The sequence below is a fragment of the Nematolebias whitei genome, chromosome 16 (assembly GCF_014905685.2).
Source record: "Nematolebias whitei isolate Nwh7 chromosome 16, NemWhi1, whole genome shotgun sequence".
Classification (NCBI taxonomy): Eukaryota; Metazoa; Chordata; class Actinopteri; order Cyprinodontiformes; family Rivulidae; genus Nematolebias; species Nematolebias whitei.
In genome coordinates this window covers 17,566,334-17,588,553 of record NC_056513.1, presented here as the reverse complement: position 1 = coordinate 17,588,553, position 22,220 = coordinate 17,566,334, and the positions used below count along the sequence as shown (strand labels likewise).

The 22,220-nt window shown below is 37.6% G+C and overlaps 2 protein-coding genes across 4 annotated transcripts in view; both read left to right on the top strand.

Moving 5' to 3' along the window:
• Positions 1-22,220, top strand: part of tmod1 (tropomodulin 1) — a 307,955-nt gene that overhangs the window by 260,035 nt on the left and 25,700 nt on the right. The gene's annotated exons all lie outside the window — the stretch shown is intronic.
• The window catches only part of micu3a (mitochondrial calcium uptake family, member 3a), a 40,487-nt gene that overhangs the window by 5,392 nt on the left and 12,875 nt on the right, over positions 1-22,220 (top strand). For 2 of the 3 annotated variants that reach the window (XM_037689739.1, XM_037689738.1), the window contains exons 3-9: positions 1,879-1,910; positions 2,913-2,991; positions 9,055-9,102; positions 10,789-10,871; positions 13,502-13,573; positions 16,375-16,416; positions 21,462-21,557. In XM_037689739.1, the coding sequence (XP_037545667.1) occupies positions 1,879-1,910; positions 2,913-2,991; positions 9,055-9,102; positions 10,789-10,871; positions 13,502-13,573; positions 16,375-16,416; positions 21,462-21,557 (452 nt within the window). The remainder of the gene's footprint in view (positions 1-1,878; positions 1,911-2,912; positions 2,992-9,054; positions 9,103-10,788; positions 10,872-13,501; positions 13,574-16,374; positions 16,417-21,461; positions 21,558-22,220) is intronic. The other variant, XM_037689740.1, reaches the window with a different exon arrangement.

Genomic DNA, 22,220 nt, shown 5'->3' with positions numbered 1-22,220 from the left:
CATAGAATCTGGGGTTACAGTACGTAACCAACGACATTCTGTGCTCTTTGAGAGCGCTTAGAGTTTAGAAACATTGTTTAGAATATTGCAAGAGTGTGGGAAGGGTTTAAAACGCCTTTATAAATATATGTATATAAATATATGTCATTATACACACAGTAGTCCCTCGCTACTTCGCGGTTTGTTTGTTATATCGCGGATTTTCAAAGTAAGATTGGACATGTCACAATTGGCTGACAGATGGATGAGCCATGGGTTGTTTATTTAAATTAAATTTTAAATGATTTTGCACCATGTGTGAAGCCCACAAGTGGAAGGGAAAGCTCCCTCCTGCCGCTGATCAGCTGAGTCCCTTCTCTGCCACACACACATTTCTCTTGCTGCATATTTGTGAAGGGTTAACCCTTTGTTTTCCAGATGCACCGATCGACTTTTGTCTTCCAGCTTAAAATTCAAAGTATGTCACATCGTAAAAATCATCATAATCACGAAATCTAAAAGTGTTAAAAGTTATTTTTAATTATTTTAGAACTTCTATGTTCAGTTGTTGAAGTGTAATCGATCAAGAAGTACATTTCTGCTGCGTGCTGCAGAGCTGAAGCTGTGTGACATCCCTCTGATGTCCTGCTGCACTTCTCTTCTCTACAATTTAAATTTAAATACTGTAACATTTTAAATAAACAATTCATGCTGCGTGGACTGTTTATTTAAAATGTTACAGTATTTAAATTTAAATTGTTTATTAAGGAGGGAGATTGGGAGTAACAGGTGATGAGTGTGATTACAGCCTGACACATGTCACGACAAAGTTTACTGAACTAGAACTGAACTTGAACTTGGCCTACTTGTATTCCTACTTTGTGGTTTTTCACTTATCGCGGCGCTTCAGGGTACGGATCCCCCGCGATAAACGAGGGACTACTGTATTTGAATTGGTTTATTAATGGTTTTCCCCTCATCCTTAAACTGACACCGCAGTCTTCATTTCACTCTTTCAACATCTTAAAAGTCTCAGCTCCCCTGATTATTGTTCGGAGGTTAATCATAAAAACCAAATCGAGTTTAATTACGAGTTTGAACTATATTCTATTCTATTTAGTTTATTGTTTAGATTCTTAGATTAGTTTGACGTGTTCTGATTTGATTTTGTTATGCTGTACAAATATTAGCGTCTCTATTCAGAATATATGTATATTTTTTGGTATGTCTTAAAGAACTCAAAAATCCCGTGTTTAAGCACATCTTTGCAGTTTCTGTCAGCCTTCTTGCCAGTCGGAACAGATTAGGCCCGGCCAGCAAGCCTCAAAGCAGATGGCTTTACAGCCATTGTTTAGTCTGAGGTTAATGTTAGTCAGACACACATTCCTCTCATGTATCCTCTCTCTTACCCGGTAAATATCTAAGCTGGACCGTAAACTTTAACCACAATTCTGAAATGTCCATCTCCTTCAGAAACAAGAAAAAAAAGCTAGTTTTTAGTGAGCATATGATTGAGCAGCGTGCACCTGTATGTGTGTTTACATCTACTCTTGGCTTGCTGTCATATGATACAGCCGCTCATACCCTCTCGGCAGCCGACATCCTCCAACGCCCCCTTTGAAGTTGAATTAGATGAACTTTGTTGTATAAAACAGAACAAAAGTACTATGTGCTTTTACGAGAACATTCTGCGTACTACAAAGGCATGCGTGGAGCACTTAGACGATACAAATGGGCCTGCGATGATGAGTGTATACACAGCGAGTGTGTGTGTGTGTTGTGACTGTACCCGGCACATTAAGACCTATTTCTAGATCATACAGATGTTATCTGACCAAGCCCACCCAAACTCTCTTCTCCTCTTTCTCTTCATTTCTCCTTTGTCTGGTTCCCTGGCAGACAAGAGGCCCTGGAGGTCCCTGACCAAACAGGTGGGAGACTCACTTTAAATCCTTCTTTCTCCTGCTCCTCCGTGTTGCAGTCAGACATCTGCTGCATGATGCATCTGCTTGTTGTTCACTGCAGAGTTTAGACTTTTCTTCTGCATTGATCTTAAATTATTATTATTATTAGAGCAATTCTCAGATGAACAAGTTGCAAAATAAGTGAGGTTTGATCTGTTATATTCTCCTTAGTTTTGTTTGACAGAACAAGAAAGTTGTGCTTCACAGATGCTGTTAATATGGTGTTGACATGCATTTATTTAATAAAATCAGTTGTAAAAGAGGTTTGGCATTGCTGCATTTGCCGCATTCGGTATGCAGCTGACTGTAGAGTCACTTAAAGTATTTACATCGCTCTTTCTTGTAATGAATTTTTAATATATTTTACCATCATTTGAATAGGAAACATATGATTTATATCTTTTTGTTTCAGTCAATTGGATTCCATTAGTCATATCTAACAAAGTTTTCTTGTCATTTTTTGTATTCATATTTTAAAATTTTGCCAACTTGCATGTTTTTCATTCATGTTTCTATCAAACCTCACATGCTTTTTTAACGCAGACTTTTTCTTTCTTGCATTTAGGTACTTACCACCAGTTTTTCCATTAACATTTAACATACCAGAAAATTCTAAATCTTAAAAACTAGCACCACAAGCTCTTCAAATGCAGACATTTGGAAATAACTTCATACACTAAACCTAAAGGACCACATTTATTTTGTAAACGTGCCTGAATCTGAAATAGTTTTTACAGATTTTTCTCTCTTGAATGGACAGAATTCAGTATTCTTTGTAGCAATGCATTAAATACCAGAATATATAACCTGACAACTAAAGTGAGCTGTAGTAAGGGTTTTTCTATTTTCAGTAGAATGCTACTCTTTCTTGTTCATCTCTGTCTATTTAATTAAAACAAATTGAGCTGTGTTTTTTTTTTCTTCACATTTCACCATAGTTTTATTTGTATGTTTTTGCGGATACACCAGGAGTTAGAGAAGATACTATCAGATACCCCCCCAGTATGGAGAGGATCCTCCAAACTTTTTCGCAACTTGAGAGACCGAGGTCAGTACACGTGCACTCAACAATTGAACACATTTCTTTGTTTCTCTGTGATTGTGGGCTTTTGCAGCTGAAGAACAACATACATTCTCTAGGCTTTAAATTTAACATTATTCTTTTGAACTGAATGTGCAGGTTTTAACTCCTACCGAACTGAACAGTTCTTCCACACAAAACTATTATACCTCACAAGACTGAGTACCGGTAGTTAAATGCAACACAGATGAATCTTCTGAAGATTTTTTTTGATTTCTTAAAGGCATTTTTTTCAGTATGTTATCAGAGCAATGATAAGTTCTCCAGTTTTAATCACTATCCAGACTTGTTTGTTTATATAATTAGATACAAGCCATAGGAGCTCTGTTCTCTGTCTCTACAGTCAGCAGGAGATATACAGGTCCTTCTCAAAAAAATAGCATATTGTGATAAAGATCATTATTTTCCATAATGTAATGATAAAAATGAAACTTTCATATATTTCAGATTCATTGCACACCAACTGAAATATTTCAGGTCTTTAATTGTTTTAATACTGATGATTATGGCATACAGCTCATGAAAACCCAAAATGCCTGTCCCAAAAAATTAGCATATTTCATCCCACCAATGAAAGACAAGTGTTTTTAATACAAAAAACGCCAACCTTCAAATAATCATGTTCAGTTATGCACTCAATACTTGGTCGGGAATCCTTTTGCATGAATGACTGCTTCAATGCGGCGTGGCATGGAGGCAATCAGCCTGTGGCACTGCTGAGGTGTTATGGAGGCCCAGGATGCTTCGATAGCGGCCTTAAGCTCACCCAGAGTGTCGGGTCTTGCATCTCTCAACTTTCTCTTCACAATATCCCACAGGTTCTCTATGGGGTTCAGGTCAGGAGAGTTGGCAGGCCAACTGAGCACAGTAATACCATGGTGAGTAAACCATTTACCAGTGGTTTTGGCACTGTGAGCAGGTGCCAGGTCGTGCTGAAAAATGAAATCTTCATCTCCATAAAGCTTTTCAGCAGATGGAAGCATGAAGTGCTCCAAAATCTCCTGATAGCTAGCTGCATTGACCCTGCCCTTGATAAAACACAGTGGACCAACACCAGCAGATGACATGACACCCCAGTGACTGTGGAAACTTGACACTGGACCTCAAGCAATGTGAATTCTGTGTCTCCTCTCTTCCTCCAGACTCTGGGACCTTGATTTCCAAAGGAAATGCAAAATTTACTGTAATCAGAGAACATAACTTTGGACCACTCAGCAGCAGTCCCAGGCGAGATGCTTCTGACGCAGTCTCTTGTTCAAGAGTGGCTTGACTTGGGGAATGCAGCACCTGTAGCCCATTTCCTGCACACACCTGTGCACGGTGGCTCTGGATGTTTCTACTCCAGACTCAGTCCACTGTTTCCGCAGGTCCCCCAAGGTCTGGAATCGGCCCTTCTCCACAATCCTCCTCAGGGTCCGGTCACCTCTTCTCGTTGTGCAGCGTTTCCTGCCACCCTTTTCCCTTCCCACACACTTCCCACTGAGGTGCCTTGACACAGCACTCTGGGAACAGCCTATTCGTTCAACAATTTCTTTCTGTGTCTTACCCTCTTGCTTGAGGGTGTCAATGATGGCCTTCTGGACAGCAGTCAGGTCGGCAGTCTTACCCATGATTGCGGTTTTGAGTAATGAACAAGGCTGGGAGTTTTTAAAAGCCTCAGGAATCTTTTGCAGGTGTTTAGAGTTACGTCGTTGATTCAGATGGTTAGGTTAATAGCTTGTTTAGAGAACCTTTTCATGATATGCTAATTTTTTGGGACAGGCATTTTGGGTTTTCATGAGCTGTATGCCATAATCATCAGTATTAAAACAATTAATGACCTGAAATATTTCAGTTGGTGTGCAATAAATCTGAAATATATGAAAGTTTAATTTTTATCATTACATTATGGAAAATAATGACCTTTATCACAATATGCTAATTTTTTGAGAAGGACCTGTATATCACTTTAGCTCTAAATGATCATATTAAAGAGTCTTTGGCTATATGTAACATTTCACATACATGGAACAAAAATATAAACGCAAAACTTTTGTTTTGCTCTCATTTTTCATCAGCTGAACTCAAAGATGGAAGACTTTTCCTGTGGACGCAACAGGCCTTTTTCGCTCAAATATTGTTCACAAATTTGTGTAAATCTGTGTTAGTGAGCACTTCTTTGCAGAGATAACCCATCCCCTCCCAGGTGTGGCATATCAAGATGCTCATTAGACAGCATGATTATTGCACGGGTGTATCTTAGGCTGACCGCAATAAAAGACCACTGTAAAATGTGTAGTTTTATCACAGCACAATGCAAGTTTTGATGGAGCATAAAATTGACATGCTGACTGCAGGAATGTCCACCAGATCTGTTGCCCTTGAATTGAATGTTCATTTCTCTACCATAAGCCATCTCTAAAGGCATTTGTTGGCAGTACATCCAATCAGCCTCACAACCACAGACCACATGGAACCACATCAGCCCAGGACTTCCACATGCAGCTTCCTCACCTCCCAAGATTGTCTGAGGCAAGCCACCCAGACAGCTGCAACTATTGGTTTGCATAACCAAAGAATTTCTGCACAAACTGTCAGAGACCATCTTGGGAAGCTCATCTGCATGCTTGTCATCCTCAGTGGGGTCTCCACTTGACTGCAGTTTGTCGTTGTAACTGACTTGAGTGGGCAAATGCTCATTTTTGATGGAGTATGGCACGTTGGAGAGGTGTTCTTTTCACAGATGAATGCCAGTTTTCGCTGTACAGGGCAGATGGCAGACTGCATGTGTGGCATCGTGTGGATGAGCAGTTTGCTGATGTCAGCGTTGTGAATTGAGTGGCCCACGGTGGCAGTGGAGTTATGGTATGGGCAGACGTATGCTATGGACCACAAATGCTGGTGCATTTTATTGATGGCATTTTAAAAGCACAGAGATACCGTGACAAGATCCAGAGGCCCATTGTTGTTCCGTTCATCCATGACCATCACCTCATGTTGCAGCATGATAATGCACGGCCCCATGTTGCAAGGATCTGTACACAATATCCTGGAAGCTGAAAACATCCCAGTTCTTGCATGGCCAGCATACTCACTGGACATGTCACCCATTCAGCATGTTTGGGATGTTCTGGATCGGCGTATTCGTTCATTCGTCCTCATCTGCTCACACAGACTCATGTTCGTGCTGCTGTTGTTTGGTGCATTGTTTTGTACTATTTGTGCTTAGTATATTCATAGTTTAGTGTATTTTTTAGTTCACATCTTAGATCTTACTACTGTTTTTCTTTACAATTTTTATATTTGTTGGATGTAACTGGGACCCTGTGTACATAGTTTTGCTCCACTACATGTACCACATGTGATGTGAATGACAATAAAGACACCTTGACCTTGACCTTGAAGTGCATTCCAGTTCCTGACAACATGCAGCAACTTCACGCAATCATTGAAGAGGAGTGGACCAACATTCCACAAACCACAATCACACCCTGATCAACTCCAACTCTATGTGAAGATGTGTTGCACTGTGTGGTCACACCAGATACTGATTGGTTTTCTGACCCCCCCCCCCCCTCCACATTTTACAGTGGCCTTTTATTGTGGTCATCCTAAGGCTCACCCGTGCAATAATCATGTCTAATCAGCATCTTGATATGCCACACATGTGAGGTGGATGGATCATCGTGGCAAAGAAGAAGTGCTCACTAACACAGATTTACACACATTTGTGAACAATATTTGAGAGAAAAATGTCTGTTGTGTACATTGAAAAAAAATCTTAGATCTTTGAGTTCAACTCAGGAAAAATGGGAGCAAAATAAAAGTTTTGTGATTATATTTTTGTTCAGTGTACTTTGTATATGTCAGTTTCATTCCAGTAGTAAATTAAACAAACATCATTATGAAATGTTTTAACTATAAACTAATTAGATCCTATTAAATAACTGAAGAGGAGGAGGGTAAGGGAGAAAGACTAGAAGAGGAAACTCAAGTTTTACTTTAAACTTTTCAAGTATTTATTTTCTTTCAGGTGTAGTTTGTCCATTTTTGGTTACAGTAGGAAAAGGTCATGGTGTGGTTTTGGAAAAAACTATGTCACAATACAATACATGATTTTGCAGCTGACTTGATGTTGTGGTAGCACAATAATTTACATGTGCACAAGTGCTGGGTGCAGAAAAAAAAAATCTAACAAATTTTTTTGTGGCGTGACATAGTAAGTAAATAAATAAAACATACAGTCATAATCAAGATTAACAAACGTGCACTGACAAGGATTTGGCACGTTCAGTTTTATAGTTATATTTGATACATATGTACTTTTATTGCTGCTTATCTAAAGTTTAATTTCACTGTGACTATGAAGACAAAATGTCTGAGAAAGGTTTAGGATTTTTACAGCTTTTCCAGGCTGCTTGTGCTCATCTAGATGGCCTTGCTTTCAATTTGGGATTATATAGTGCACGTGTGTCCCTGTAGGTGTCTCTAATCCAGGTTGGTGTCGTGCTGTCCCTCCTTGCAGCCAACCTGCTGCAAACAAAATCAACCCCCTTCACTACCCTCCCCTCTTCTCAGAAAAAAAAATAAATAAACGAGCTTACCCTATTTAAGCATTTGCTTTTGGAGTGTAAGAGAAATCACACAGTCAGGAATTGAGTCCCTGTAGTGATAATTACACAGAAATACACGCATACACACCGAGGGATGCTAAATATAGCATACTATGTGTGATTCACCTCCTTTCATATAATTATACAAAAGGACTATGTTAAACTTATAACCAATGTGTGGGTTTGATTTTATTTATAGGCACAGTGTCCAGGTGGACTCTCTTTCCTTGTAGAATTGTGAAATAGAAAGAAAATAAATAGTGGATTAAGGATTTCATGAGAGATAAACAAACTGACTGGAGGATGTAAAGCTATTAAAAACCAGATGGAGTGTAAATACAGTCAAAGCCAGACCGAATTCAAACAAATTTTATTTATGCAGGTTTATCTTCAAAAATGTGTTTATTCTTTTTACTATTATCCAGCTTTCCTTCAAGGACATCCTTTGTGTAAGCAGTGTTTGTGTGTGTCTGTGTGATCAAGGACAAGCAGAGTAAAATCTCAAGCATGGCTTTAGTTTTCAGATGAAGGAATGCACACCTGAACCCAGCACATTGTTTGTGTATGTGTTTGTGTGTCTTATATTACCACTTAAACACTTACATGACTGACATTTACTGCTCAAAATAAAGACAAATTCATGCTTTGAGCTGTCGTATCAGCTGTGCGACCAAAACAATGTTTAGGTGATTATTGAAAATATAACGTTCGAGTGGCTGCTTCCATGAAATTCACCAACCTTTGCATTCATTAGTGTAACTCTGAAAGCATGGGAGCGTAAACACACCGGTTGTATATAGAAACCTGAGCAGCTTCAGAGTGTATTCTGGTCTTTGCAGAGCTCAGGCTACACTGGGGAAAGAGAATTCAGTTCCAAACCAGTTCCTCTACACAAAACAGCCAAGAATCAGCAAAACACAAGGCTCACACTAGATTTAACTGGTGTCGTGTTCCCCTTCTCATACACTCATGCACACATACGCACTAAAGGGAGAGCAGTCTCCCGTGACACTCGAGTGAGTCACCCTGAACTATCTGAACGATCAGACAGCAAGCAAAAAAAAAAGACCAGAGAGCTGAGCTGGGAGCTGCAACAATTCTAAATGTGCCAGAGGAAGGAAAGGATCACCCCTAAAACATTTTTCACTTGCTTATCCAAACACAGACACACACATACACACACACACAAAACTAGCATGTCTTTACTCTGGACACCCAAGGAAAAAGAGACTGTGTGGGGTCAACTGGTTGTTGGCAGCTCAACCTGGAGAAGACACATTTTAAGATGCTATCTTCATAAGAGGGAGGATTATCTGTGTTAGTGTGTATGGCTGTGTGTGAGGCATGGGAGGCCCATGGGCTTTGAACATGTGTAAACACTGTGCAGGAGTGCCTTTAATGTGACCTTTTTAACTCCCTGACTTGGTCTCATCATTAGGCATCATCTCCTACACGGAGTACCTGTTCCTGCTCTGCATCCTGACAAGTGAGTCAACTCGGGCTAATTTTGTCTTTCACCTAACTTCGTGTTCTCTTTAACTTGCACCCGAGGAAGTATCTGAACACGAGCGAAGGACAGAAAACAAACATAACAGAAATGACTCTAAATTAAAAAACAAAACAAAACACAGGTTGTGATGTGTTTGAATGCTGAAAACCATCAGTTTCAATTCAATTCAATTCAGTTTATTTATGTAGCGCCAAGTCACAACAGAAATCATCTCAGTCCACTGAACAGAAACATTCATATATACAAATAATAGGTTAACATTATTTATCTGAGGAGCAGACTGCTTTGAATTTAACTCCATCACAGAACTCTCATCTTGAGCAAACATGAAGGCGACAGTGGAAAGAAAAAACTCCCTCATGAGGAAGAAACCTTTAGCAGAACCAGGCTCAGGACAAGTGACCATCTGCTTCGACCGGCTGGGTTTGAGAAGAACAGATACACAATGGCAGGTCAAGAATCACATGTTAAGATAGAAATAGTATCAAATAAACTATTCAATTTTAACAATTCATTTAAGGAAATGAGGTCAATTTGTCCTCTAGTAGTCTAAGCTTAAGGCAGCATAACAAGCCAACCCTAACTATAGGATTTATCAAAAAGGAAAGTCTTAAGCCCAGTCTTAAAACTGGACAATGTGTCAGCCTCATGGACAGAAACTGGAAGTTGGTTCCACAAGAAAGGAGCCTGATAACTGAACGATCTTCCACCCATTCTGCTTTTGGAAGCTCTAGGGACCACAAGATAGTCTGCCATCTGAGAGCGAAGTGCTCTGTTAGGAAAATATGAAACAATAAGATCTCGAATATAAGATGGAGCTAGGTTGTTGAGAGCTTTGTAGGTTAGAAGTAAGATTTTGAATTCAATTCTGGACTTGACAGGGAGCCAGTGGAGGGAAGCTAAAACTGGAGCGATATAATCTCTCCTTCTAACTCCAATTAAGACTCTGGCAGCAACATTTTGTATCGTATCAGCATTTTGATCGGTAGGGAAACATTTAAACTTCACTCTATGTAAATGTCTTCAACACAGGGGAGTGGTGATGCAGTGACTAGAGAAGGCGAGCCTGTGATCAGGAGGTCATAATGATTTGAGTGGGAAAGGTGAAGCACCCACATCTGCCTCCATACTCATTTGCACCACTCTGAGCCCTGTAACAAGGCCTATAAACCCCACCCCCACCCACCTCATCTTCTCCCTTGTGCACCCTAGATGGCAGCCCTCTTCTCTACATGTGGGCTGCAGTAGCTCAGTGGTCATGTCAGGAAGGGCATCCGGAATAAAACAATTGCCAAGTCTTCATGCAAATTTGCTCACTGTGGCAATCCCGAGAAAGGTAGTAGCTGAAAAATAAAAAAATATTTATTTATATATACTGTATATATAAGCATTCAAGGCATAGGAATGGTCTTAAAAGAGTAGCTGTCACTTATGGCATTGTACTGTCAACATTTATAAGTGGCTCAGTTTTTACATGATGTTTTCTATCTATTCTTCTGGATATTTTTCCAAAAACCTTTAAATACTGAAATGAAACCACATTTTTTGTTGTGTGTTGGCTGTGTGACACTTCTTTCCTGGCTATTTATGGCTTTGAAAATGACCTCCAATAAACACATGCGCTCACTCACACCTTATGTGTTCTGCTATCTGTTCCCCCAGAACCTCATGCTGGCTTTAAGATTGCTTTCAATATGTTTGATGCAGATGGCAACCAGATGGTGGACAAGAGGGAGTTCTTAGTGGTGAGTTTCTGATACTGAGAGGATAACTGTGTATACATCTATCATACTGATACTTTCTACGTTTTTTATACCAGATATGTGGTTAGAATGATAAATATACATATTTTAATGCAACTTAAGGTTCATGTGTTAGTTTTTATGCGGGTTCTGTGGTGTTTTTCATCCAAAAAACACTGCTGCAGGCATGTTGGGACCAGAATCTGTGTGGAGACAGGTGGGGGTGGGATGGCATTGCAGCAGAAAGGAGTAGATATCATTTAAAATTGTTATGAGAGCTTGCCAGAATACAATTTCTACATTAAGTTTTTGTCCATGATGATGATTTGTCTGCTTTTCAAACAATAATTATTTTATTCTCTCAGATTACACACAGACACTTACACCAAACAGCTTCTAATATGTTCCCAAAATGCTTTTTGGAAAGTTGTTGCATTTGATTTAGTTATTTTAGATATAGGGAAAATCAGAAGCACTCGTTTTTGCGCATGCACAGTATGTCGGATGGCAGAACGCAAACAGCCAACAATGACTGAGACGATAAAGAAGAAAATCGACCACCACAAACTTGGGAAATCACAGTTTTACTGTCAACTTGATAATACCGCAATTTCCGGACTATTAAGCGCACCTAAATATAAGCCACGCCCATTAAAAAACAATAATTTGTACATATATATAGGCCAAGCTTGTCTATAAGTCGTGGGTGTCCACGTTGTAACATGAGATATTTACACAGAACTATTTTTTAAACTTTTAATTAAATATGTATCAGTAACAAACACAAATACGTACAGTAAGTGTTTTTTTTTTTACAGTGCCTGTAACACAGCTGGTTAAAAAAAAATAAAAAATACAGTAGCCTTCCAGGAAAAGTCACTGATCATTATCTTCACACTGCCGTCTCCAGTGTCTCACTGTCGATTCATTAATGCCAAGCTTACTTGCAGCTCTATTTTTCTCTTTGACAGCCACATCGATAGTTTTTAACTTGAAAGCTGTATCATCTGCATTTCTTCGTGTGTTTTCCATAATGAGGGTCTGTGCATGAAGCTCAGAATAACTGATCTGAAGAATTTAGTGTGAGCACGTTTGGTTTACGGTAATTCGAAGTTTAATTGGTCCACTGTGATCTGTTCAGTCATTTCATTGGGTTAATTTATTTAATTTTTTTTTTTTTCCTTTATTGAGTCACGAGTACCCACCCACCAAGAGAGTCGTGTGTTGGGCAGCTATGTCCGGGAGTGACGAGGCTAAATGTTTTGGCAGCAGGAAGCTCACTAACCTGTCAAAAAAAAAAAAAAAATCCATTAATTAGCCTCAGCATTGTATAAGCCGTAGGGTTCAAAGCATGTGGAAAAAAAGTAGTGGCTTATAGTCCAGAAATTACGGTAGTCAAATAAATTCTACAGGCTAATTTTCTGTTGTGTTCCCAGCTCTTTCCTTGTGAAAATACGTAATGCATTCTGAAACTGCTGTTTTCTTTTTTCAGTATCGGTTAGAATCGGCATGTATCACATAAGTTGTACCTCAATATAGGAGACAGATCACAGAATTTCTTATGCATGAAAATGAATAACTAGATTTGTCTGACAGGAACTGAATGCCACAGACAAAAACCTTGAATCCAGGCCTTTCTGTTGATCACGAGATCCACTCCTTTCCTCCATCTGGGACATTTTTTACTCGGTACACGGTGCCAAAAAATTCTACTCCACTTTTCCCACCTTTTTGTGAATCCAACCACAATGCAGGATTGGACTATTTTTGCTTAAATTTGTGAAGAAATGAGTTTAAAGCAAACAACACATGTTCTTCTGCCATCCAGTGCGGATTTGAATCAGGCAGTCAGGTGATTGTGATCTTCCACATTGAGCAATAGAAACGGTAAATGCTCCACTCTTATACTGTATAGCACCTTTAAAACCTTTCCAGGTTCTGCAAAGCACCTGACACTGTTCTTCATTCACCATTTACATACATACACACACATATTCAGTGGAATCCAGTATTATATATTTTACCCTGCAAGGCCTTGGGATCAAATCCTTCGATTGGAAGACGACTTCCAGTTGCAGTTCCACTAAAATGTAGCCATTTACCATATTTTTCACCCTATAAGTCACAGTGTCTTACATAATTCACATGCCCTGCGACTGAGACACACCTTTGCTATAATTCTGAGCAAACAAATGATTGTTTGTAAGTATTAATCTTGTTAAATTCTTGTTAAAGTCAACCCGTGCACTCTCCGATTTTTGGCGCACCGGCCCACATTTCCAGGTTGTCAGTGGTGACATGTAACAAACACGACACGTCAGCGGTGATGCATAATAGATGCGGTGTATACGGCGAAGCGACATATTTATGGATTTTCCCACTTTATTAGACATATTTGGACTGATGCGACTTATAGGGCGGTGTGACGTTTACGGCGGAAAATACGGAAATAACTCTGAAGACAGATTGTAGAGCAGCAGCAACTTATGTCATATCTGTTCTGTGATATGTGTGACTCTGCTGTACATTGATAAAGGAAACACAGAATATATTTAAAATGTAGGAACTTTAAGGTTCTAACGGCTCAGGGTTAAGCTCTGCTTTGTCAATAATATCTTTTTTTTTCATTACAGCTTCAAGAGATCTTCCGTAAGAAAAATGAGAAAAAAGGAAGGAAAGGAGATGCAGAGAAGTCAGCGCAGTTGGTAAGAAAGTTATCAAAATCAGATTTTGTTCCTGTGACGATTCCTGATCCTCTTGTGCAACCATGAACATCCTTATCTGCTGCGATGTTGATTTTAATAATGCTGCTTGCACCAGTAAGGTAAACGATACATATATGCATATGTACGTATTTTTAGAATGGTTAACAGTAACATGGAAAGCATGTAAAGTGGCATTTTACTGCATCCATGTGTGTAAATTGTTAAAAACTTGATTTACAGTTACTCAAAGACAAGTGTTGTGTTTATCTCTTTATGTTAATGTGCTGAAAATGACTAATCATCATTCATTTTGACTGCCATCTGTAGTGAAGCAGGTATAAAAGTAACTCAGTCGTTTGTATGACAGGTTTTAGTGCACCCAGGTTCATACAAGCTGTTTTTGACCACGTGGTAACTTCTCTGTTACCGCTATGCCACTTATCCCTACTGTGCGCTTGTCATGTGTGATGTTTTCAAAGACCCTACACTTCTATGATTGAAGTGTAGAGACAACTGGAAACGTTGCATTACAACACCACCTGCACCACTCACATCTGTAAACTGCCAACAGCTGACGTGCAGGTTTCTGCTGCCTAATAATGCATTAGGATCACATTTAGAGCTAGAGATGTCAATAAATCAGTAATGAAATTAAACCTATTTGTCACAGATAAACACTAAAAGTAGATAAAAATAAGAAGTTCACTTTCATTCAATTTTTTAAAGGAAATGTAAAAACTGTATATACACTCAGATGAACTACGTGACATTACAAAATTTAATTAATGTAATTTGTATCTAATTAATTAAAGCTAAGTCAAAATGCAAAAGTAGTTTGTGAAAAGCAATATATATATATATATATATATATATATATATATATATATATATATATATATATATATGTTTGTGTGTAATTTAGCTAGTTGAACCTCCTTTATCAGCAGCAACTTGAAGTGATTCTTGTTTGTATGAAATTAATTTCTCACGTCACTGTGATGTTTTTATCTTTACTGTTACATCATCAAATTATGGTGTGAAGGATTCAATGTGCAGACTCAAAGAAACGCCAAAGACTTTGGAACAAACAAACTAAAGTGACTGTTACCTTAATGAAGGGCAGCAAAAGTAACCTTCACAGGAGCGAAACGTCAGGAATTACCCAAAGGACAGTGAAGAGCAGACAACAGAATGGTTAATGGTTAATTAATTGAAGGAGGTTCTGAGGGAAGCATTGCTCTGTGGTACAGGGGAGAGACGGGCCAGAAACAAGAAAACTCATACCTGAAATTATAACAAGTTTTAGAAATAAACCTAACCTGTAAAGCAAGCACAAACCCCACATGTCCATAATGTGTAGGTTAAGTTTACTGAGGTTTTGGCATTTGTTTAGTTAAAGCTTCTTAAGTTATTTCATATGGGATGAGGTGTGATTTTGACTGAACCAAGGCACAAAAAAAAACAGATTATTATTATTTTTTTTAATCAGCTATTCTGTTGTAAATGTGCAGGTGCACTATGGTTTATGGTCTTGCTGCATAACTTAGTTTCTTCAGCTGTAGGACAGAGACAGACTCATCTGACTGTAGGACACTTTGGTTTACAGAAGACTTGTGGATGGCTCAGTGTGTATGGTGCCCAGTTCCTGTAGCTGAAAAACAGTTTGTAAAATAAATAATGACACAGTATGTATTGTTGTTTATTTGAGGTTGTATTATCAAATGTTTAAAATCAAGTAAAGAAAAGAATATCGGTTATATATACACTAGTCCCTTGTTTATCGTGGGGATTGCGGGCAATAAGTGGAAAATCTGCAAAGTAGAAATGGCATAGATTTCTGAGTTGAAACAACAAACCATAACAGTTCATTCAACTAATAAATTTAAATCAACTAAACTAAAGAAGCAGTTTATTTAACAAGAGTTTATTAATCAAGATAACTTGATCATGTTTATTCACTCAACTTTCAATTTTACATTGAGTGAGAAGTATTGCCTTTTTACTCACCAGCTCTGCAGCTCAGTTCCAGTCTGGCTCAATTCCGGTTCAGCAGACCTACCCAGCCTAGCTCTGGTTCTGGTCTGGTTCTGATCGGCTCTCTGCATCCATATCCACTGAGTGCCAGAGTCACTATGCATACTGTAAGGACTGAACTTTTTCTGATCTGATCAAAACTTTCCCTCCATTTCAGCAGGAAGCAACTTTGCCTTCTAGGTAGTGCACTGTTGCCTTCTGGGTACTGTAGTCCTTTAGACTGGCGATACAGATTGAGATAAAACTACAAAATGGCAGCACTTTTTCATTATCATTTTATTATTATTATTTTATTTTTTGTTGTTTTGTACAATCTTACAGTACTGCACTTTGAAAAAATGCAAAAGAGCGAGTCCGCAAAAGTTGAACCGCAAATTAGCGAGGGACTACTGTATCTTGATACATAAACTATTAGATTTGAAAGGAAGTGTTTGTGCTTCGGTTCAAAAGAAAGGTTAATTTTAAATATGTATTTGTATCGCAGGCAGTTGCTGTTCACTTTAAACAGATGGTTACTCTGAGCGAGGGGAGTTGAGGTTTTATGTTTTGGTTTTTTTACACATAAATCTTACGACATTATAAAAAATGTCTTGCTCGGAGTTGTACTGCAAGTATGTTTTCTAAAATGTAATCTCAGGTGTGTAGTAAGTGACATCCTCCTTCCTTGCATGCACTAACATGTGTTTTACCTTCTCCCCTCTTCTTCCTGTCTGACTGCATGCTCTGTCCTCTTCTTTCTCTTCCTCATGTCTCTCTCTGTGTGTTAGAGTATGCAGCTGTATGGATATCAGGTTGCGCCCATGAACAGCGTATGTATTCTAAACCTGTCTCGATTTTTTGGCGGGTAACAGTGAAACAGAACTGGTAGTGTTTGTCAGCATGGTTACTACACATATTTCAATTTAGGTGGGATATGAAACAAAGTACCAAAGACAAGGAGGAATCCATCATGATGCTGATAATAAACTAACATTTCACAATTGTTAAAACTACTAACGGGACATTGTCTTTTTGGCTTATCTTTAAAGTTGGTTAACAAAACTAATTATTGATTATAATATACCCAACTTGTTCAATGTATCAAGTCTTACACAGTCCAAAGAAACAGGATGCCGTGACCTTTAAGGTTTATGAATTCCAATAGTCTGTTTGCATGCATAAAATATTCAGACACAAGTTTTGCAGCTTTCAGTTGTTCCCTTTTCATTCAGGGTCCGTAACAGCTTTTCTTCTGCATATAAAAGGGTTGCCAAGTCAAAAAGCTTGAAGCCCACAAGGTTTTTCATCTTTAACTTATCTACATCTTTATGATGTAGACAAGGGCATAACAGATCTGAAGTTCTGAGAATAAAAACATGCTTCATGTCACGCAGGTCAGTAAAGCTTTAAGCCTTTCAAGGGAAAGTTGTGTCATTATAGAATTGGTTCCAAACTTGTTCAAAAGTGTTACTTTTGGCTCGTTTCCATCTCACGGTACAGGTTTTTTTTTATTTTTTTATTACGTTTTTATCAACTATATCTGGAACTTGAGCCACTAAAAGCCATGGTAAAATACTTCAGGGTTTTTTGAGAAAACACATCAGCTCGGTCCATCAACGTTGAAAGGAAACTGCAGTTTAAAATAAAAAGGAGAATCCGTTAACATCAGAACTGATGGATCAATTTGATAGCATTGTATGCAACAGTTAGATTAAAAAAATATGTGGTTGCCCATCACATCTAGGCAGCGCTGCACAGCTCAGCATCAAGCTGTGTGGTAAAAAACAAGCTGCCAAGAATAATACAAGCCCATTGTGGCATACCAGGCCTTTGGATGTGGGGGCAGATTCATGACTCATGACGTAAAGGACAGAAAGTGAGCTGCAGCAATGTATTACTAGAGAAATTGCATTTCCTGAGAAAATGCAATGTGAATGCCTATTGCAGAAGAACTTGCTGAAAAACAGCTGAAATTAGCTTTAAAAAAACATGCTGAAATGTAGCTGAAAATGTACAACAAGCGTAAATCAGCAGGAGAAAGCAGAAAGAACACAAAAGCTAAAATGAGGGCTAAATAGTGGCTGAAATAGCCGAAGCTAGCAGAAATAAGCTTAAAGGAGCATAACAAGTTGAAATTTGCTGAAATAATTTAATTAACCTGAAAGTAGTGGAAATTATCATGAAAAACTTGAATGTATCTGAAAACAGCTGAAATTAGCTAAAATATGTAAAAAAAAAAAAAAAAAAAAGCTATCTTATAGCTTACAGGACAAGCTTAAATCAGCATAAGAAAGCAGAAAAAAAACATGTTTGCTCAATTAGGCTGAAATAAGCAGAAATGAGAACAAAAAGTAGAAATTATCTGAAAAAAGAATGAAATTAGCAAAAAACAGCTGAAAAGTGGCTAAAAATTGCAGAAAGAAGCTTAAATTACCAGAAGAAGGTGGAGAGAGCACATTTTTGCTGAATTAAGCTGAAAAAAAGTTTAATTGAGAGCAACAAAAGTGGAATTAGCAGAAAAGGCTAAAATTAGCATAAAACAGCTAAATAGTAGCTGAAATGGCAGAAAAAGCTCAAACTTGCAGAGCTAAGCTGAAAGGAGCATAACAAGCTGAAATTAGCAGAAAGAAGTGAGAAGAAGAAACAAAAATGATTTAGTTATCAGAAATAATCTGAATGGAGCACAAAACAGCTGAAAAAACAGCTGAAAGTAGCTGAAAAAATGTTTAAATTTGCACAAGGAAGCTGAAAGAAGCTGAAGCAGAACAAAATATGAAAGGAGCAGTAAAAGGTTGTAAACAGATCTAAAAATTTGAAGGCTGTAAAACGATCTCAATTAATTTTCTATGAGAAAAAAGTGGCTGAAAAGGTTACATATTTCAAAAAGCTAAAGTTGCACCAGTACAAAAAGTCATAGCAGGACTGTCCTGATTTGTTGAAATATCACAAAAATTCTGGAACAATAAAGATGCCGAAAAGTGTATGGAAGAAAAATGGATCATAGTGTGAATGCTTCATAAACATTCACACACTAACTCTTTTTTAATTCATGCTAAGCTACGATAACGCTCTGGTTGAGTCTTTAATTTTCACACATGCAACATGTTTATTCATTAAGTGAGCTGGCAAAACACTTTGCATTCAAAAGATCTTGTTGAAGCTCATGAGCAACCGAACTGTTTAGATAAGTGTGGTTATGATCTAGAACTGGTCAATCAGTAAAAAAAAAGATTGACATCATAAAGGACTAATTTATGGCTTTTCTAGGTTCTACAAATTTTAGCAGTTTCCAGTGGTGTACATGTAAACTATGCCAGAGTTAAATGCCCGAGTCAGTCACTGACCTGGCCACTGAACAAGCCTTCACCCCTGCACAGTCCACCTGATCCTCTGTTATCAGTAAAAATGTACTCTGTCGGCTCCACAAAGAGAAGGATGAAAGGACATACGTAAAGAGAGAGAGACAGAGGAACATTTCAGATAGGGTGTCCATCTGTCTGGTCAGATGATTGATTTATCTAGAAACGGTGGAGGCGGTTGGTTAAATGGACAGAAGAATAGCAGAAGAAGAGTAATAGATTCAAGGGGTCAGCAGAGATGAACTCTTACTAAGAGTGATGTGATTTTGAATGACCTGAGATGTTTCGAAGCTTCAAACACAATCAGATTCTTTCTATTTTAGACCGGATGCGGTTTGTTTTGTAGCGTATGCATGTCCCTGCGGTGGACGTTTGTTAAAGATAGGTAGCTTTCTTTCTTCAATAAATATTTTACTAACTCTTCTCAGAGAGATGTTCGTGTTGTCTTTGGACAATAACCAAACGAGTAACTCATGTCTGCTTTGTGATTGCAAAATTAATTAGAGAAATTCCATTTCCTGTGAAAATGCAGTGTGACTGCTTATTGCAGAATAACTTGCTGAAAAACAGCAGAAATTAACTAAAGAAAAAATGCTGAAATGCAGCCGAAAATGTAGAACAAGCGTAACTCAGCAGGAGAAAGCAGAAAGAACACAAAAGTTGAAATGAGTGCAAAAAATACGGAATTAGCTGAGAAAGCTAATATTAGCATAAAACAGCTAAATACTAGCTGAAATAATTGAAACTAACACACATAAGCTGAAAGGAGCATAACAAGCTGAAATTAGCAGAAATACTTTAATTTGACTGAAAGTAGCAGAAATTACCATGAAAAACTTGAATTTATCTGAAATTAGCTAAAATATGCTAAAGAGTTAGCTGAAAAAGTAGAACAAGCTTAAATCAGCATAAGAAAGCAGAAAAAATATTTGCCCAATCAGACTGAACGAAACAGAAATTAGCACAAAAAAGTGGAAATTATCTGAAAAATGCAGAAACTAGCAAAACATCTGCTGAAAAGTACCAGTAGCTAAAAAAAGACAGAAAGAAGCTTAAATGACCAGAAGGAAGTGAAAAGAGCACATTTGTGCTGAATTATGCTGAAAAAAGTTTGAGTGCAAAAAATTTGGAATTAGCTAAATAGGCTTAAACTAGAATAAAAACAGCTAAATAGTAGCTGAAATAGCAGAAAAGGCTGAAACTTGCAGAAAGAATCTGAAAGGATCATATTAAGCTGAATTTAGCAGAAAGAAGTTAGAAGAAGCACAAAAATGTTTTAGTTAGCAGAAAGATCCTGAAACAAGCACAAAACAGCTGAAAGTAGCTGAAGCAGAACAAAATGTGAAAGGAGCAGTAAAAGGTTGTAAACAGATGTGAAGGATGTAAAATGAGCTAAATTCATTTTCTATGTGGAAAAAAATGTCAAAAAAGGCTAAATGTTTCAAAAAGCTAAAGTTGCACCAATACCAAAAGTCATAGAAGGATTGTCCTGAAAGAGCTGAACGTGTTGATAAACAATTTGTTGAAATATCTCCTCATTCATAATTAGCTGGAAAAAGCAATAAATTACATTTCATTAACAAACTTAGAAACTTTAGTACAAAATTACTTTGATAAAAACAAATATTTCAACTGAAGTTACAATAAATGGACGTACAGCCCTGGAACTGTAGTCGCTTTGAGCCTGTCTTTAACTGCGTTCGTGTCTCAAGTTGTTTTTTCTTCACACACACACACACACACACACATACACTACTTGTCCTGTCAGTGTTGTGATGGATAGCTCCATTGTCACCGTGAAGTTAAGAGTTGTGCAGGGTCATGTTAAAATGCTGCTGTGGGATTCTCCCCTGAGAGGGAGGCGAGGTGGGTGGTCAGAAATTTAGACTTTTAGTTGTTTTTATGTCGCTATGGTCCGTTGGTGTTAGAACTTAAATGATAAATCTGGTTTATTTTTCAGCCTTATTAAATGCTTTTAATTTGAAATAAGTTAGGTGATGCATGTGATTTTGCTCAATAATTACGAGCAAATATTAAAAAAATAGCTACTAAAAGGGATTTTATTATTGTAGGTTTAATACGCATCCATCATGCTTTTACCGCACTTTATGTTTTGTTTGTTTGTTTTTACAAATGAAAAACCCTTTTTAAAATCAGAAATGAATTATCGTAGTCTCGTTCTTCCTTTTTTAGTCATTTTCCTCGTTACGGTTCATGTTTGTTTGCACCAAACGTATAATTTAGATATATTCCACATAAATAAAAATATCTATTAGTGTTTTGCAGTTTTGACAGGATATAACAGAAAACAGCCTGTGATGTTAAGGGAACCATGTGGAAACTGAAATGACCACTTTTAAATGCTTTTATACATGGCTCTGCTTATTAATATTTATTACTGTTTAGTTTGATTTTGAAATTTATGAAAAATTTGTTTAAAATAAACAAATTGATTTTGAAAAGTGACTGTGAGCAGGACGTGAACTGACTGATGCCCTGCTTGACCACTCCTACAGGTGCTAAAAAGAGACAGTCAAGAGTTTGTGGCACGAAGTTACTGGGACGTTTTGAGGCGAAGCGCCAGTCAAGTCCTCTTTTCTGACCTGGCGGAGGTACACAGAACTATTGTCGCTTCATCCCTCCATTTTACACCCTTCATTTTGTTTTTCCATGTAGTTCTGTTGAATTATATTTTCTTAAAATAATCCCCTGAGATTCAGAGACCTGCTGCTGCTTTCTGTTTAGTCAGCAAAACAAAATCTTTCCTTCAGAATAAAAGTTTAGTTTAGCAGATGCCCAGAAACTCGTAATCTAAAGTTATTGTACCAGTAATTTGTTACTTTTCAGGGTTTTTTTTCTTTTTCAAACAGAAGCAAAATTTAAAAATACTTTACTTTTGGTTTATAGTTTAAATTAGGTTACTCTATTTTTATCAGTGGTTAGGTTTCATATTGGATATGTATGTAAGACACATTATTGTTTACTTTTTATTTTATTTTCTGAACATCTAGTTTTACTTTCTAAACTTTAGTCCCATATCATTATGCTTGTCATTTTTATATAAATCCATACATTTCTTTCAATGTTTTTTTTTTTTGTTTGTTTCAATGTGAAATAATTTTCTTCTTATGAGCTCTAAAGCTCTTTGCAATCATCTCAGTATGCACAACCGATTGAATACAATTTGTGGTAAATGTTTTTTATCAGGATTCAACACATAAATGTTAATTTCCTTCCCCATCCCATTACGTTTCATTGAGTTGTTTTATTCTAAA